At 44.5% G+C, this 18,837-nt stretch overlaps 1 protein-coding gene across 2 annotated transcripts in view; it reads left to right on the forward strand.

Moving 5' to 3' along the window:
* LOC147610122 (UDP-rhamnose/UDP-galactose transporter 4-like) overlaps positions 1 to 18,322 on the forward strand; it is a 63,663-nt gene extending 45,341 nt beyond the window's left edge. The window contains exons 4-5 of one of the 2 annotated variants that reach the window (XM_086786775.1): positions 17,328 to 17,489; positions 17,581 to 18,322. In XM_086786775.1, coding sequence (XP_086642901.1) covers positions 17,328 to 17,489; positions 17,581 to 17,913 — 495 coding nt within the window. In that variant the 3' untranslated portion in view covers positions 17,914 to 18,322. The remainder of the gene's footprint in view (positions 1 to 17,327; positions 17,490 to 17,580) is intronic. The other variant, XM_086786776.1, reaches the window with a different exon arrangement.
* Positions 18,323 to 18,837: the final 515 nt, after the last annotated feature.

The following is an 18,837-nucleotide window of genomic DNA, read 5'->3' on the forward strand; positions in this document are numbered from 1 at the left end:
GGTTAGTGCTTCACGTGTTGTCAGCAGGGGCACATGAGGACAAACTGCCCACATGCTAAGGGCAAGTCAAAGTAGAAGGGAGCCCATTTGACTGAGATGAAGGAAGCTACGAGTGAGGATGCAGCTGAATGAATATGTGTGTTTGGCATGTATCTTAGTCACTATTATTATAGGTTGTCTTTTGTCTAGATAGTGTCCACAATAGGTGATTTTGTTGTTCCATCCATGATTTAGTGGACTCTCTTAAACTTTGTAATAAGATAATTATGAAGTGTGTTGTTCCATTTTATGTGATGCTAATTGGAAGGATTTAGTTAGCTTAGATCTTAGGGTGGGTAGTAGTAAAGCTTCTGAGGAATGAGGGTGCTTCAAGAAGCACAAGTTTGACAAAGGCAACTATATAAATTCCTTCCCGTACGAGTCATTTTTAGAAATAGGTTGTTGAGTGCTGCCTATTTTGAAGGTTGACTTGAAATAGCCAGTACCATTTTTGTAATACCCTTTGGGCTCTTAGATGCTCCTGCTATTGTTAGCAGATACGATATGATTTCTTTAGAGCATAGGTCAAGCAGATCCAAAGGGAGATTGAGTGGTGGACTGTCTCACTAGGTCAGAGACTTTCACATGGTTATGGGATTTACCTTCTCCTCTAGGTTCTAGGGAGTGGATGAGGGATTAATCTAACCTGAGTGTTCCTTTCACAGCCTACCTGCAGGGAGACCATGACATGAGGGGAGGTACAGTTGCATCAAGACAAGGATTGATCACCCTGGCACAATCTTGCTGTCTAAAGGAAGTTTTATATGGGATATATCGTGGTGGCATGGGACACCAGGATCTTCAGCATGTAGAATTTCCTTGATGAGGTTGTATTGTCCAAGGTGAAGTAGTAACCTAGGTGCAAGTGTGTGGGAGGTACGGAAGGAGGGGTTAGGAAAAGTTATAAAGGCTTTAAGTAGAATTGGGGAGGCGAACTAGTTGGGTTTCGCTGAGAAGAGGACTGGCTTTTGTGATTCCTTGAAAGGGCTATGTGAGATTGACATTGTGTAGGTCAATATTGTCAGTAGGTCTAGGTAGGGAGCTCCATTTGATTAGACCATGACTCAGGGATCATACCCTTTATTACGGTGATTATTGGTTAGTACCTCTGATGTTCTAAGTTGATAAGCCAAGGTATCTGATAATGGTGAGACTAGGAGAGGATATCCGATAATGGTGAGACTAGGAGAGGATCCTTTAGCGCGCTTTACTCCTATAGCAAGATATCCAAGGATACAATAGACTTGATTGTAGGGATGGAGGACCATTATTTCTCCAAAGATCCCGAGAATGAATGGGAGATTATACCCATGAATTGTTGGGTTGCCACGAACCAATAGAGAGCATGATGCTATTTGGGTGGTGGTATATGACCGTGGAGACAACCGAAATGGCACAACAGTTGTTGGGTAGCATTTCAGGTTGGACGGTAGGGTGAATTTTCATGATTATTTTCAGTCCTCCAAGCAATAGGAGGATGGATTAAGGCTTGGTGGAAATGTTTTCTGCATATCCCCAAGAGACTATATGATTGGTTGGTTGAGCCTATGAGATGATGAGTGTGATGGTAGGTTACGTTTGGTATGCCTATTTCTTGACATTGAAGGACTTGAATGTATGACAACTTATACTAGATGACCCAAGACAAAGATACTTAGATGCATTTGTTTACCTGATAGTTCTATGTTTGACAGGGAAGTATGTCATGTTATCCCCTAGGTACAAAGATTATTACCACATTAGATTATGGATAGGTAATTGACTGGAATTGACTAAGGATTCTAGTGGTACTAGACTTTCCGAGTGAGGAAAGTGTTGAGACTTGTTGAGGTTGGGTGATCTATCGATTTTTTCCTCGAGATTTAGAGTTCACATTGATTGAGGCTTCAGAGATGGGATCCATTTAGATTGTTTCTGATGGGTTTGATTGTGAGCAAGATTTCAAAGACTAAGAACTTGGTTGGGGCTTGTCCTTGATTAATGATCGTGGGAGTATATTTGATAGCTCAATTTCAGGATCGGAGTTCTAGTGAGACTTTCTCAAATCACTTTACACAAGAGTAAAGGCTTGAAGGGATGTTATGTATCTAGACACTAATCTATGGATTAGGGACTAACCTGGTGAGCTAGGGATTAATAAGCTGATACATGGCTAGGGTTCTTGGGTTGGTAAAAACAAGCTTAATGGCCTTTTAGCGAGTTAGCTATTTATGGTGTAGTTCTCACTATATAAGTAAGGCTTGGGTTATAATGGAGACATAATTGTGCGGATCTTAGCATACATCAAGCTAGGACTGTCTGAAACAACGAGGCCTTCTTTAAACCTGAGTTTGGTGAGTCTTTAGCAATCCTTGAAACAACATACATGAACTGAAAGATATAGTCGAGACGACAACAGATGGGGTCCCAAATTACCCACTGAAGGGGCCCCCATGTAAGCAGGAGTATTTGCTTTATTTCTTCAGGAGAATTGAATACAAGCTGAACTGGGGACCACTGGGGACCAAACGCTAGGCAGAACTGTGCATAAGTTGTAGGCGAACTCTGAAGATATCTTCAAAGAGAATACACTGGCCTGAGATTGAGGATTGGTGTGCTGAGAACTCTGGGAAGAGACTAAGCTTCGGATGCCTTGGCTTGAAAGCACAAAGGAATGCTGAAAGTATGCAAAGGCTGGATGTCTAAACACACGTGCTTGACTGCAGCTGATAACTTGACTTCGAATCTGATGATTTATGGACTAGGAATGACTCACCTTTTTATATGACCATAAGGTGCTGGTCGGCTGGTTTAGAAGCTATCGGCGTGTTTAATCATGTGCCACGACTGAATTATTTGCATTAAATGCTGAAGTGGGTCATGGGCATGTCTGGTTGCTGGCCGACTGCTCCTAACTGCTGGCTGAGGGTATTTGATACCCACACAAGGCTGTCCCTCCTTGGGTAGCCTTGGGGCTTCTACTACATGGATGTAGCGAACATGCCTCTAATGCATACTACTCCTAAGGTTGACATCTACATGCACCTACATGAGGACTACCTGATAGACTTCTATGGCTAGGAGACTGACCTACGTAGCTCGTGCCTGACATGTCCCGGATTGGGGCTCACAAAGGGGTCATGGCATACGAGAAACTATCCTATCAAGGTACTACTTCTGTACATGTTTCGGCACTGTTGATGAGCCAGTTTGTCACCGTGTGCCACAGTGCATGGATGCACGTGACACGGATGCACCACTAGCGGTCTGAGGTTAGCCTTAAACCAAATCATGAGGTAACATGCTAGCTCACCTCTCAACCATAGGCTATGTACATCTAACCACCCCCGAGCCTGGTACATGGCCTCCAAAGTATCCCAAGCATGCTTTGACGTCTTGTAGTTAATCTCGACCGACAAAGCAATTATTAAGGACATGGCCTGTGCATCTCTCGCATCCTATCTTCTTTGCTCTAGGGCGCAATAGGTGCTACAGGTTGGGGTTGGGCTTGGGCTTGCTAACCACCTCGCCCATCACCTCTCTGAGGCGTGCTAGGCGTTGTGGGAGTAGTGTCATCCCTGCTCACAAAACCTCATAGGCCCTTGCCCGCAAGCAAGTTTTTGATCATAAAGCTCCACAGAGAGTAATTACTTCCATTAAGCTTGTGTTCCTTTGCCAATACGCCAAATATATCTCTAGCATTTTGTGCCATTTCTAATTGCAAATGCTTGGGCAACAATGCGTACGGTTTTTGAAATGATTTTTGTCACCTTCCCCTTGGGAAATGCAACTCACTACAAACTGCCTTGTAGCAGTCAATTGCAGAAAAGTCCTGTAGGGAGAAAAATTGACAGCTAAAATCAGAATTGATGAGAAATTTTGTTATCTTAAAGGTTGAATGCCCCAATTTGTGTTGCAATTGGAGAAGCCTCAAATTTTGAGATTTGCAAGTACAAATGAAAGTAGGTACCGACGGTACGAACAAACTACAATACTGATTGTAAGTGCGGCGATTGTACGGGCGTCGTGTGAGGATATAGGAATAGGTTCACGACAATGTGAGGAACAAACTACAATACTGATTGTAAGTGCGGCGATTGTACGGGCGTCGTGTGAGGATATAGGAATAGGTTCACGACAATGCGAGGATGTACGGTTGGGTTCGGGCTCATACAGGTGTATGGACAGGTACGAGGCGACACAAGGATGTACGGTCGGGTATGAGATGACGAAGTTATACAGATGGAAAAAAAAAATAGGGGTTTGACAAATCCTTATGTTTAGCAAAAATACACAGAAAACATTAAGAACATGAAGTAGTGAGCAATAGAGAGCTTGGAAGTGTGGGCACTGGGTACACTAGAATGAAGTGATCAGATGTTATGATCCTTAGTGCTAGGCTTCATTATGGCTGAGCTTGCCCTGTATCTCCGGAGCTCTGACAAAAACTTAGTACACAAACCTTTGTATGAATGTATGCTCTTATGTGTGTGTGTGTGGGGGGGGGGGTGTGTGGGGTAGCATATATTGATACCAAGTTCTACACCCACTATTGGGCACTGATGACGTTAGTGGGGATCATAGTCACATAAAAACGCGTTTATGGATTGAGAAACCCCGAAACCCCGAAAACATTTCGAAACGTTTCAGAAACTCCTAATTTTTTTGGTTTCTAAAAAAAAAGAAGTTTCTCAAAATGTTAAAAGTTCCTATTGTTTGGAACTAAAGCAATGCAAAATTATATAGAAAAAAAACTGAAACCTTGGCATTTCTTAGCCGAAGGCCGAAATGTTTTGCCCCAAAACCCCAAAAGCCCCGAAACGTCAAAAACCCCGAAACGTTTCTGGTGACTATGGTGGGGAAGTCGTAGTATCTAGTCCATACTATGCATGATGGAGTTGATGGTTTATTGTCTTGTGGATGACTACCATGAGGTTATAAATTGCACATTCGAATAAGGTGAATTTGGGCATGTTCCTGGATTCATCTAGGTATATATATATACAACCACAAGTACCCTAAGTACTGTAGGCATATGCTCACTTATGGTAGTGCTATGTGTGAACAGGGCTTAACCAAGGGCACTTTTTCCCATGTGGTTTTTTCCCTTGGACATCAAGTGTGAAAGGACACTCTAACATATAATATTTTGTACTTCTATATTATATGGATGTGGCACACATGCAAGGGTTGACTTGCATTTTGTGGATACCACACTTTTGGCTCTCTCTCTCTCTCTCTCTCATTTGTGAGCTTCTCTACCCTACACCTAACCCTAATGTGCAGGTTTGTGTGTGTGAGTGTGTGAGTCCAACACCCAACATTTGGTATCAGAGCTGGGAGCTTGCCCTGGAGCAGTGCTTGTGTGAATCTGCAGAAAAAAACTGTGAAATTCCGTCAACGTTGTGTTTTTTCCGTCGATTGCGAATTTTCGTCGACGTTGTGTTTTTCCGTCGACGTCCGTCCGTCTGTGGCTTCCGTCCGCCGGTTCCGTCCAGTTCCTCCACCGTCCGGCCGCCAGAGACGGGCGGCACTAGTGGGGAGCCCACCACCTCCGCCCAGGCTCCCAGGCGGCGCTTCCTTTGCAGCCGGCGCCGAACAGCTCCGTCACCATTCGTCCTCCACCGTCGACGTTCCGTTCCAGCCATCTGCCCCGGCTCGACACCGTCGGTTCCGTTCCGGTCCCCGTCCGCCGTCTCCGGCACATCAGCCGTCGGCCGTCGACGATCGTTCTGCTCCCGACTGACGCCCGCCGTCGCCCAGCTTCGACGACGCCCACGTGCGCCTCCGACCTGTCGAGCAGCCGCCGGCCCACCGTGTGTTGCCCCGCCGTCTCTGCTACGTCGACGGTCCATACCTTTCCGTTCCGGGCCCCGTCGCTGTTCCGTCCGTCTACCCAGTACTCGCCGTCTGCTCCGGCCTCCGTGTGCGCTACCTCGTGGCCTTTGTTCAACGCCAGCGCATTATCACATCTGCTTGCGCCCAGCGCTCCCCGTGCTGGCCCACGGCTGCCACTTCCGCCTGCTCGCCTGCCCGCCTGACTCCAGCGCTGGCCTCCTCTTGTCCGACTCCAACGCCTTCACCTGCCATTCGCCTCGCTTCCACCTGGCTGCTGCCCGTCGACAGAAGAGTCTACCTGCCAACAACTCCCTCCACAGTCTCCATCCGGCTACAGATACCCGCCTGCAGCTCGTTGAGTCTCCACCTGCACCGACTCCCAGGTCTCTTCTCGACTGTGCTTTCGTGCTTCGACTTCCCTGGCTGTGCATCATTGCTGCCCAGGTAACTTTGTTTCAGCAAACAGAAAAAAAAAAAAAACAAAGAAAACCAAGGAAGATTTGACAGATTGCAGGTGGTGGATTCAGGCAAATTGGGGAATTTATCAATTTCAGGACAAATTAAAAAAATTGGGCATTTTGCTTTGCCTGCAATTTGGGGGTTTTTGAAATTGAGGTCAAAATTGGCAAATTGAAGCTCTTACATTTGCAGAAATTTGGGGCTTTTCTGAAAATTGGCCAATTAGATGCACATTGAAGCGATTGGAGTGCATAAAAATTGGGGATTTTCTGATTGGAGCATGTAATTGGGCATTACAGCTGCGATTTGTCGCGTATGTATACACATTGAGTGTAATTGGACAATTTGGTGCAGGTTTACACTTGCTTTGGTTTGCAGGCATACATTTGCGCAGGACATTTGGTTGCCTGGCAGTGCACATTGGTGCTTGGTTTGCTTGCAGCTATACTTTGTTGACATGGCACAGAATGCTACGGATGTATTTGGTGTGCTCACCCAGGAGGACAAGCTGGATGGATCTAACTACTCCCTCTGGAGTTTTATGATCCGTAATTTGCTGGTAGCCAAAGGGCTTTGGGGCATCGTGTGTGGTGATGACACACGCCCACATACCATTCAACCAGCCACGCCTCAAAGGGGAGGTGCTCAAAGAGCTCCTGATGTAGATCTTGCTCCCACACAAGAGCAGAAGAGATGGGACTCTAGAGATGCACAGGCCATGTCATTGATAGCCCTTTCAGTGAAAAGGACTATTATTCCGCACATTCGTTCATGCAAGACATCGAAGCTTGCATGGGACACATTGGAAGCAATGTATCAGGTACGCAACGAGGCAAGAGTTGCCTACTTGAAGAGGCAATTGGATCTTCTTTCTATGGATGAGGGTGACTCCATGGCAGATCATCTCACCAAAGTGAAAGATTTACAGGAACAATTGCTCAACATTGATGAGGTTATCCCAGACAGACAGATGGTCACCAACACTCTTCATTCTTTACCGCCTTCCTACTTGGGCTTTCACACCTCTCTCAACCTTTCGATGAGAGGAGGTGGTGATCCCGTCACTTTTGAAGAGCTCGTGGGTTTACTCTTGCAGGAAGAACAAACAAGAGCAAACATATCGAGCAACCGTGGTGGAGAAAAGGCATTTACAGCCAAGGATAAGGGTAAAGCAAAGAACTTTAAGCATGGGGGACAACAGTCTAGCAAGGCTGGTCATGGACAGCCCTCTTCTAGTGGTGAAAAGTCTGACAAAGGGGATGCAAACAAGCCCAAAAAGAAGGGCAAATGTCACTACTGCCATAAGCCTGGACACTACATCAGTGAATGTAGGAAAAGGATTGCAAAAGAGAAAAAGAAAGAAGCAGGCAATGCAGTAGCAGACTCTTCGGATGACAAAGCAAAGCAATCAGCTAATGTAATCCAGGAAGAGTACACTTTTTTGGTCACATGCACTAGTGACACACCAGGTGCTTCAGACACTGATATGTCTTGCATTGCTTCTGACAGACAGAATGCATCATGGTATTTTGATAGTGGTGCTTCGAGCCACATCACTTCATGCAAAGATGTATTTCAGCACTTGGTTTATGCTTCAAATGGCCGCACTGTATCATGTGCAGATCATACCACATATCTAGTAAAGGGAATTGGTAATGTCATAATGTAATACTTATTGCAGCCAATGGTGCCAATATATGTATGAAAAATGTATTGTATGTTCCAGGAATAAAGAAAAATCAGCTCTCCGTCTCAGCCATAAACGACCAAGGTTTAAAGGTTGAATTTGAAGATGGGAAGTGTTTGGTAAAAGACCCATCAAAGGGTTATGAAATAGTCACTTCTGGAACACGATACAAAGGCTTGTATAAGCTGGACAGCTATGACAAGCGCACTTATGATGCAAATACAGTGGCTGCCCACACTCCTGCTATGCATGATGCAGAGCTATGGCATGCTCGTTTTGGGCATGTAAATTTTCAGAGTTTGATGCTTTTGCAGAAGCATCATATGGTTGATAATATGCCGCCTCTTCAGTCTCCGCCAAGACATGTATGTGAGGGGTGTATTTTGGGAAAGATACATCGGAAACCATTCCCCAAAGATGGAGCTGTTAGAGCTGAAAGTAAATTACAGCTCATACATAGTGATGTATGTGGTCCAATGCGGACACCATCCATAGGGGGGCATCTTTACTTCGTCACATTCATTGATGACTACTCCAGGTTTGCTTGGACTTACCCTTTGAAAGCAAAAGAAGATGTGTTTACATGCTTTCGACACTTTGTAGCAATGGCTGAAAATATGTGTGCATGTAAAGTCCAAACACTTCGCTCAGATAGAGGTGGAGAATACATGTCAAATGCATTCAAGGATTATATGCTTCAAAAGGGCATCAAACACCAATGTACTGTGCCTTATACACCGCAGCAGAATGGTGTAGCTGAGAGGAAAAATAGATCTCTCATGGAGATGGCAAGATGCATGGTGAAAGCACAAAATTTGCCTCACAAATTCTGGATGGAAGCTATAATGTGTGCAACTCATGTGTTGAACAGGTGTCCAACAAAAGCTTTGAAAACCATAACACCATTTGAGGCTTGGTATAGCCGAAAACCAACAGTGGATTATATGCGTACATTTGGGTGTTTGGCATATGCACATGTGCAAGAACAACTCCGAACAAAGCTTGATGACAAAGCAATTAAATGCATTTTTGTGGGCTACAGCAATGAAAGCAAAGGATACCGTCTTTATAATCCAACTACACGAAGGATTTTTGTGAGTAGAGATCTGGTATTTGCTGAAAATTCAGAACAGCCCATGGTCACCTTGTATAAAAGCAATGATACAGGCATACAGGACATGTTTGATGGACTTTTACCCGTTGCAATTAGGGGGGATTCAAATCAGCCAGCCCCTACACAAGAAAATCCACATGTAGAACATGTGGAACAGCCAGCCATTCAGCCCCCTTCTGTGGAAGAAGTGGAAGATCTTGTCAGGGAAGAGCAAACAGCCATAGACACAGCCAAGTCAGTGCCAAGATGGTTGCTGAAAACTTTGCAAGAAAGCAAACTTGCAGCTCCACTCACAGGTAGAACAAGGGCTAGTTCCAGCCATGCCTTGAATGTACATCGTGGGGAGTCTGCATTCGCAATGGGTGGTCTCTTTGATTCAGAAGAGCCTTCTTCTTATGAAGAAGCACATGAAAATGAGCATTGGTTGCAAGCTATGCAAGCTGAAATTTCTTCTATCATGAAGAATAATACATGGGATCTTGTGGAATTGCCTAAAGGCAAGCATGTAATTGGAACAAAGTGGGTGTACAAAGTCAAAAGAAAGTCTGATGGTACTATTGACAGGTACAAAGCAAGACTTGTGGCTAAAGGCTACTCCCAGAAAAAGGGAATAGATTATGAAGAGACTTTTGCTCCTACTTCGAGAATGACCACAATAAGATCTGTGATTGCATTGGCTGCCCATAAAGGATGGAAAGTGCATCAATTGGATATCAAAACTGCATTCTTAAATGGGGATTTACAGGAGGAAGTATATGTAAATCAGCCCATTGGTTTTGTAGTTCCTGGTGAGGAACATAAAGTATGCAGGTTGCACAAAGCATTGTATAAGTTAAAGCAAGCTCCAAGAGCTTGGTATGATAAGATACATGCTCATCTAACCAGCCAAGGTTATGAGAATAGTCCAGCTGAAAGCACATTGTATGTGAAGAAAACCGATGCCGATATTATCATAGTCATCTTGTATGTAGATGACATGCTCATTACAGGTACAAGCAAAGCACAAATTTCAGATTTCAAAGCTGATTTGAAAGCTGAATTTGATATGTCAGATTTGGGGCCTTTACACTACTATCTCGGCATACAGTTTATGCATACAGATGATGGCATTGTTATGCAGCAAACTAAGTACATAAGAAGTTTGCTAAAAAGGTTTCACGTGGATGAATGTAAGCCCATTTCTACTCCGGTAGAACCAGGTGTAAGGCTTACTATGCATGATATTGGAGAGCCTTTTGAAGCCGGCCTTTATAGCCAGGCAGTGGGATGCCTCATTTACTTGTGTAACACGAGGCCAGACATATCTTTTGGGGTGTCTTTGTTGAGCAAATTCATGCACAGCCCAGGCACAAAGCATTGGCAAGCAGTCAAACGCATTTTTCGTTATCTTAAGGGTACCCTGGATCTTGGTTTGTTCTATCCCAGGGGGGGCAGCTTGCAGCTTTATGCATACAGTGATTCAGATTGGGCTGGTGATTACGATACCAGGCAATCCACCAGTGGGAATTGTTTTTTTCTTGGCAGCTCATGCATATCTTGGTTGAGTAAAAAGCAACCCACTGTTGCTACATCTACTTGTGAAGCTGAGTACAGGGCAGTCTTTACAGCTACAGTAGATTGTGTATGGTTGAGGAGACTATTGGCTGATCTTTGTGAGTGTCAGCAGACATCCACCACCATTCTCACTGATAGCCAGAGTGCTATGGCCGTGGCACGAAATCCAGTATTTCATGCACGTATCAAGCACATAGAGATTCATTATCACTATGTCAGAGAGAGGCTACATGCAGGGGAGATCAGTTTATCTTATTGCCCTACACAGGATAATGTTGCAGATCTATTCACAAAGGCTTTACCTCGAGAAAAGCTTGAAGCTTTCCGCAAAGCTTTGGGCTTACTCTCATACAGAGAGTGATCTGCTACCTTGTACAGGTTCACACTTCCACTACAGGGGGGATTTGTAGGCATATGCTCACTTATGGTAGTGCTATGTGTGAACAGGGCTTAACCAAGGGCACTTTTTCCCATGTGGTTTTTCCCCTTGGACATCAAGTGTGAAAGGACACTCTAACATATAATATTTTGTACTTCTATATTATATGGATGTGGCACACATGCAAGGGTTGACTTGCATTTTGTGGATACCACACTTTTGGCTCTCTCTCTCTCTCTCTCTCATTTCTGTGTGTGAGCTTCTCTACCCTACACCTAACCCTAATGTGCAGGTTTGTGTGTGTGAGTGTGTGAGTCCAACACCCAACAAGTACAAACCTGAAATGTAAAAATACAGGTGTTCGGACACACCAAATGTCCAAGGGTAAAAAAACTCTATAATGTGTAGGGGAAAAAGGTGCCCTTTTACACTGTCACTACCACATATGTATAATTCTACAATGCTTCGCTTGTGGTCAGCAAGGGTTCATGGGGACGCACTACCCGCAAATGGAGCGCAAGTCCAAGTCAAAGGGAGCCCATGTGACCGAGGCTAAAGGTAAGATTACTATTGTTTAAATCATAGTTCTTGCAAGGACAGTAGCCTTAATATGAACGTTCTTAGTCTTACGGACCTAATACAGATGTATGGGTATGTTGGGAAAATCGTACACATTCTTTTTGACCCTGGGAGTACTTACAACTTTATGAATGCCAAGCTTGTGGAGAAGTTGTGAGTGGAGATGCAACCTAGTGATCACTAGTATCGTGTCGACATGCCGTCAGGCGCACAGTTTTGGGATCGGTGCTCAGTTGTCTATAACCACACAATGCTACTCGGAGCTTGTAGATTTCATGATTATGAATTTGAATAGAGGAGACGTTATTATAGGTAAAAGAGTGGTTTCACAACCATGATGCACATATAGGTTGGAAGGGGGCGTAGCGTAAGCTATCTTTCGTCATGGTAAATGTCCAATTTTGTCTACAAGGTGATTTTGATGTCCCATCCACTACTTTTGTAAACTCAATTGAACTTCGTAATATAGTTAAGGATTCTAATTATGAAGTGTGTCAGTGTGTTCTAGATACCATGTCATCTAATGCTAATTGTGAGTTTAATTCAGCTAGTCTTGATGTATGGGTTTAGAGAAAACTTCAGGGTAGAGTTTGCCAAGAGTTTCCCAACTGAGTTACTTCATGGTCTTTCCTGAGCTGGTCGGTTGACCATAGGATTGATTTAGTTCTAGGGTCCTAGCCTATGAGCATTATGCCTTATAGGATGAGCCAACTGGAAGAGGATGAAATTGTGTGCTGATTGTTGAATATCTTAGGATGGGATAGATTTGTAAGAGTAAATCTTCTTGGGGGCCACTGGTACTTTTGAAACACAAGAAGGACAGAAGTCGGAGAATGTGTGTCAACTACAAAAAATTGAATAAAGTTACGATCAAGAATAGATATCCCCTTCTGAGAGTGGATGATTTGATTGATAACTTGCAGGAGCTTCCTATTTCCTAGCAAAGATTGACCTTCGTATTGGTCTACGGATTAGGGTCTAATCTAGCGGGGTTAGGGGACCCAGGATTAGGGATTAGCAGGCAGATACTTGGCTAGGGTTCCTAGATTGATAAAATAGCCTTAATGGTTGTTTATAGCAGGTTAGCTATTTATGGGGGCAGGTTAGCTATTTATGGCATAGTTTTTTTTTCTGGAAACAAGATTCTTCTATTAGTTAACAAAGAACAACCTCAAAGGCTAGATACAAAGTCGCCTCCATGTACGGAGAGAGGATCAAAGAACAACTAAGGGGGAAGGATGCACTTCTCCTCCGGCAGGCCGCACTATGAGGAGAAGGCTATGTCATACAAGGGACCCGGAGTCTCTTCCAAAAATCTAAGAGAAAGCAAGGTGAGAGGCCTTGAGATTGCCGATGGGCCAACAACCTGTCCGAGAGTCTCTTCCAAAAATCTGAGAGAAAGCAAGGTGAGAGGCCTTGAGATTGCCAGTGTCCTGTTGTTGCGGGGGTGCCCTTGACCTTGGGCATTTGGATCCTACAGCCTAGCTGTGCGGTTTATGCAAAGAACAGGGTAACGGAAGCCTCCTCCCTGTGTGCAGGATCACACCAAGTCCACTCCCTCAGGTTTCATTGGAGGCACATGATGGGCTGGCTCTCCCAAATCCATAAACGCCAGAGTCTCTTTGGCCGGAGGTGGGTCTATGTGCCACTCATGTGCATGGAATCCGATCACCCTCATCCGTTGTAACGTGCATCCCTTGAAGTCCTCCAAGAGGGACTTTGATCTCACTAATTTGCCATGAGGTCCAATGGAAAAAGTGAGCAATGCGGAGCTCTCATCCGTGCTATGAATTGTCAGGAGAATATCATGCCTGGTAAACACTCCTAGCGAGTGTGGGGAACATAGTTGTTCTTTTGAAAAAAATAAAGAAATGTATACGTTTCAAAACGTCCTTGTTTTTGGGAAGCGTTTTTAAGGCAAGTATTTATTTTTTTATTTTTTTATTTTTTTATTTTTTTATTTTTTTGGGATGTGTTTTTTACATGAATGCTTAATGTTGAATGGTCATTGGTAAATCAATATTCAAGCTAATGTTGAATGGCATTGCCACCACCAGACCCATGGGGACTTGGGACCATGTAAATGTATTATCATTATGATTTAATGAATTATGATAGCCATAGGCTTCAAATTGTTCACCCTTGAGTTTTTATGCCCAAGCTTAACTTTTATACATGAAATCTGTGGTTCCTAGGCTTAAAAACTATATATACAAGCCATAATTATAGCTTAAAAAATTAATGAATAAAAAACTTATTTTAATAACTTTCCTAAAAATAAAAAGCGTTTTTTGAAAGTATAAAAGTTGTATATTACTTCCCGTTTTAAAAACGCCTGGCAATGGGGGAAGATGATCTAGGTTTGGGATCAGGGTCAACCACTCAGGAGAAATGGTAGAGTCAATGTTGAAGTTGAGACTGTGTCTGCCCTGGATCCCAGTCTGGTCTCTCTCCTAAGCCCTAGAGACCTAGTAGGAGGAATGGCAGAGTCGATGTTGAAACTGAGTCTGTCTTTGCCCCAGATCCTAGTCTGGCCTCTCTCTCGAGCCACTGGGGGAAGCTGTCTGAATGCAAGCCAATCTCCAAGAGGCCTAGCAGGTCTCGTGCTCAAAGCTTCCCAAGATACATGAGGCCGAGTCCCTAGCATGTGAGCACTGATTTTGGGGGTTCCAAATCAAGGGCTGTCAAAGACGCTCCTCAGATGCTACCAGAAACTGATTTTGCTGGAGGGCCAGTGTGAGGTGATCCCAAGCTTGTAATAGGCTGGCTACAAATCTGTCATCAAAAGCTGGGCTAAAGCTATGGGGCCTCTATCTCCGTGAAGATCCATCTAGTGCTTTGCAGCCAAGGTCTCCCCAGGCTTGGTATACGAGCCGAAATCGTGATAGGAGGAAGTCCTTCAATGGCTCGCTGCCTGGAAGAAGTCCTCTAACAGTCAACTTGCTCAACAAGGCATGACTCTGTATGGTGGGGTCGATGATGTCTAGACCCCCTCTATGGCACGAGCCACCTTGGCCCGGGCAGGCCTCCCATTGTTGCCAACCCACAGAAAATTGCGGATCAACTTGTAACTATTTGGTCCTCCATGCTCTTTTCACATGATAGAACTCATGCCTGGACACATGGTCAGGACGATGGACACATTGAACCAGGGTTCGTAATGCTGGCATTGGAAGAAGCACCAGTCTTGGTTGAAAAGCAAGAAAAAGCAAAAGTCAAAACTTTGTTGACCAAAAAGCTGAGGGCACCGTTTGTAAGAGGACATTGAAGTGGATCAAAAAGCTAAAGCCGCTTTTTCAAAAAGTTACTTTGGGTGCAAAAAGCAAGGCCTTGAAGATTATAAAAGCAAATCAAGAACTTTGGCTTCATTAAAATAATATTTAAAAGAAAAGCAAAAGCAAGAAGATAGAGCAAAAGCAAAGCGTGGCAAAAGTAGACACCCCTTCAATTCAAGTATATAAAGAAGCATGCACCCTCTTGGAGATTCATAGTACTCGTGGAGATTTTTGAGAGCATCATTATCCTCATCTTTCTTCTCTACCCCAAGCACCTCCCAGCTCCTCCACCTCTGCCGGCGGGGCAACAGCGCCCACCTCCACCACTGCACCGCCAGTGCCGCCTAAATCTGACGAATGCGCCAACCTCACAATATCCGGATCAGCTGCAGCTCCGCCAGTCTGCGGACAGTGCAACACTAGTTGCGCCGCCTTGAGCTGTCTGTTCCGCCGCTGCCCTGTAAAACCCTCCGCCTTACAATGCTCGTAATTGTTGCAGTTGCTGCTAGTAGCACCAGTAACGTCAGCAACGCAGCGCCGTCATGGCAACAGCCACCTGTTGCCTTTGCGCAGAACCCCTAGTGCCGTTTGCACTGTCCTCAAAGAAGCGCCGCCCAGAGCTGCTTCTTCTGCTAGCCTGTGCGCACCACCAGCGCTACAATAGCAACGCCGCCACCTGCAACATCAGCCACCCAACGCTGCCACTTGCGCCACAGCTACGCCATTCTGTACAGCACGTTGCTCCGCCACCTATTGCCTGAGGATCACTGCCTTGCACCACCTCTTCCTATCTTTCAGTTGTCGGCAGCCACACACTCAGCGCTGCCACCTTGGTGATTACCCCTATTGAGACTCATTTCCATATTGGGTCCAGAGTTCTTGGGGGTATTTGTGAAACATCATAATCCGGTTCAAATATTGGATATTGGTACTAGCCCGGTGTAAGACTCTTGTGAGTCATCCTCGTGGTGAGCTCGGCATCAGTTATCTTGTGTCTCGACATTGACTTGGTCTAATCTTGACATCGACACTTTTGTTTGATACTGTATTCATTTGTGTATTGGTCTAGGCTTGGAAAAGCCCGTGGATTGTTCATGAAATAAATTCTTGAAGAGGGGGCAGGGCCTGTTCCCCGCTCAGCGTGGTGTACTGTGTGAAACCCCCTATTCCCATCTCTCTCTCCTCTTTCTCTCTCTCTCTATGTTTATCTCTTGTACATGTGGTTGCATCTGTCATTGCACGCTCCGTTGGGCTTACAGAACCGCTGAACCTGACCGATGCAGGCCCGGGAGAAGGCCCATGAAGAAGTAATATACCACATGGTGGCAAGAAGAACTTGGTTCGCCACCACCACTTGGCCAGCTAAGGAAAGCCTCGCTATACTCCAGTAGAGAAGCTTCTGCTGAATGCTTAGAAGAAGAGGGGTTAACTACTTCTCTGGGGAGAAATCGATGCCCACCTGGCATCCAAGATAACAGACTAGAGTGCCTCTTGGGATCCACTAGAAGCCTTGATTGGATGCCAAGTTGGGGCGGTTTGAGAGCCAACCCAAAATCCACACGACTTGTGCTAGTTGAACTGTGCTTTTCATGCATGACAGAAGATCTCTATCACCTTTGCGAATCTCTGAAGATTCCCCACATCTTCGGATAAGTATGCTGGTGTATTTATGGCGTAGTTATCATATATAAGTGAGAGCTTGAGTTATTATGAGAGAGAGTTGTGTGGATGCACCGTTGAAGGTCTGGCTTGGACCAGGAGAGCAAACATGCTCATGCCACGCACACGGTGAGTATGTAGGTTGGTGTGTCGAATGCTTTCGAGAAGGCGTTGGTGGTATGGGATGCTAGAGTTGACACGGGACTTAGGATTGTGCTGCGAGCCCTACTGTTGGCTCGGGGGGGATCGTTGGATGGTGGTTTCGGTTGGGAGGTGAGCTAGCCTGCTACCTCATGATTTAGTTTAGGACTTACTTTGGTTTTTAGCTGTGTTTATGGAGATTTTGGAAAGGACTTCACGGAAGGATTGGCTACATTTTTTTGGTTATGCTTTTTTTTGCTAACCTTCATCATGGTTGAGTTAACCCTTCACCTCCAAAGAGGTGAATAATGGTGGAATATTTTTATGCATAAGCATGCACCTACTTTGGGGTGTTGATTACGTCAGTGCACATAGTCTATGCTACGGAGGATGGAGTTGATGGTCTAAAGCTCTGTGATTACACTCTTACGAGTTAAGATTACAATACGTTTTTTAAAGTTCTGTAAATAGTATGAAATTTCCAGCTTTTCTGTTTGTTTACCGCACGTGTTTAGCTTCATGATTATTAATTGTTATTACTTGCTCTAATGTGCAACGGAAAGTTACGGAAGCAAAGGATATGTTTACTTATGCCATTTCTTCTCCTCTCTTTTGTCGGTGCAGTATGTGCATTCTCTCCAGAAAAAATACTCTCTTGGCTCTTTTGATCTTCTTAGTCACACAGCACCAGTTCAGGCAGCATCTTTATTACTTGCTGGACCTGTTGTTGATTTTTGGCTTACAGAAAAGAGAGTTCACAAGTTTGACTTCAGCGTCCCTTCAGTGGTAAGAGCATGTTAAATATTAAGTTTGGGTTTGCAATGGGCAAGCAAGTTTGAAAGCACAAGCACCTGATGGATGTTTTTATGGAATGCAGTTTTTTATTGTTATCTCGTGCATCATTGCTGTGGGTACCAACCTAAGTCAGTTCATTTGCATTGGGAGATTCACAGCAGTCTCTTTTCAGGTGCTGGGTCACATGAAAACTGTTTTAGTCTTAATCTTGGGCTTCTTCCTATTTGGGAGGGAGGGACTGAATTTGCAGGTTGTCCTAGGCATGCTACTAGCCATTGTAGGGATGATTTGGTACGGCAATGCATCCTCCAAGCCTGGAGGGAAGGAGCGTCGAATTTATCCTTCACTCAGTGACAAAGCTCAAAGAGGTCAGGTTAGTGCTCTAGAAAATGGAGATGTTGATGAAAAGGTTTGATAGTGGTCACACCAAGAGCTGGGACAGTACAAATGCTGTGTGACAGGAGTCTGGGCCATGAGAGCCTGATCATGTAGTGATGAAGGCCAAGATAGCTTGTGAGCAAGAAGAGTAGTTACTCGGCCTATTTCTTTCTATGACTTGATCATGTGACATCAAGCACCTGATTCTTTTACATTTAAGTTGTATGCCTTGGATCTTCAAAGAAAATTCACATCATTGTGGCCTTGTCATTCATTTGGCTAGCATTATCTTTGCTGCTTTACAAGACATGCAATTCTGAGCTTTACCGGACATATCAAAGGCCAATTTGCAGTTTTTGATTGTACTCAGAGGGACTGGTCAACATTGATAGGGAAAGGATGTATTTCATGACGATTCTTGTTTATCTACTACTGGTTTTTTTTTTGGGGGGGGGGGGGGTCTGATAATAAGAGGTTCAAGAAACATCTCATGTTTGAAGGGCAGTTTCGCTTGTTTCTGTTATTTCAAATGCTTAGACTGAAGTTTTTCTTGAAGTCTCAAAAAGGATAAAGGTGCGAATACTTTATAGTTTTTCTTGAAATGCTTTTCATTTAGAAACATTTTTGTGTGTGCATGTGTTTATGTTTGTGACTCTGTTGGAGTTGAAACATTAAAGTCATTGGATGTGGTCCCTAGGATACTGGCCATTGAGGCTTGAGAAGACATGATATGGCTAGAACTTGGTGTCCAGCTAGGCATGGATGCCATTCATGAATGAATGTGTGTGTGTGTGTGTGTGTGTGAGAGAGAGAGAGAGAGAGAGAGAGAGAGAGAGAGAGAATAGGCTTCATGCAAACTCCTCCTACAGAGAGCCTTTTGTTACCACATGGGTTGTGACTTGGCCAGGGAGGGATGATTCCTTCAAGCAGCTGAACCGTATGGCTAGGTTGCGCTTGGTGC

This window comes from Cibotium barometz, chromosome 50, assembly GCF_041138505.1.
Source record: "Cibotium barometz isolate CiBa-2024 chromosome 50, ASM4113850v1, whole genome shotgun sequence".
Classification (NCBI taxonomy): domain Eukaryota; kingdom Viridiplantae; phylum Streptophyta; class Polypodiopsida; order Cyatheales; family Cibotiaceae; genus Cibotium; species Cibotium barometz.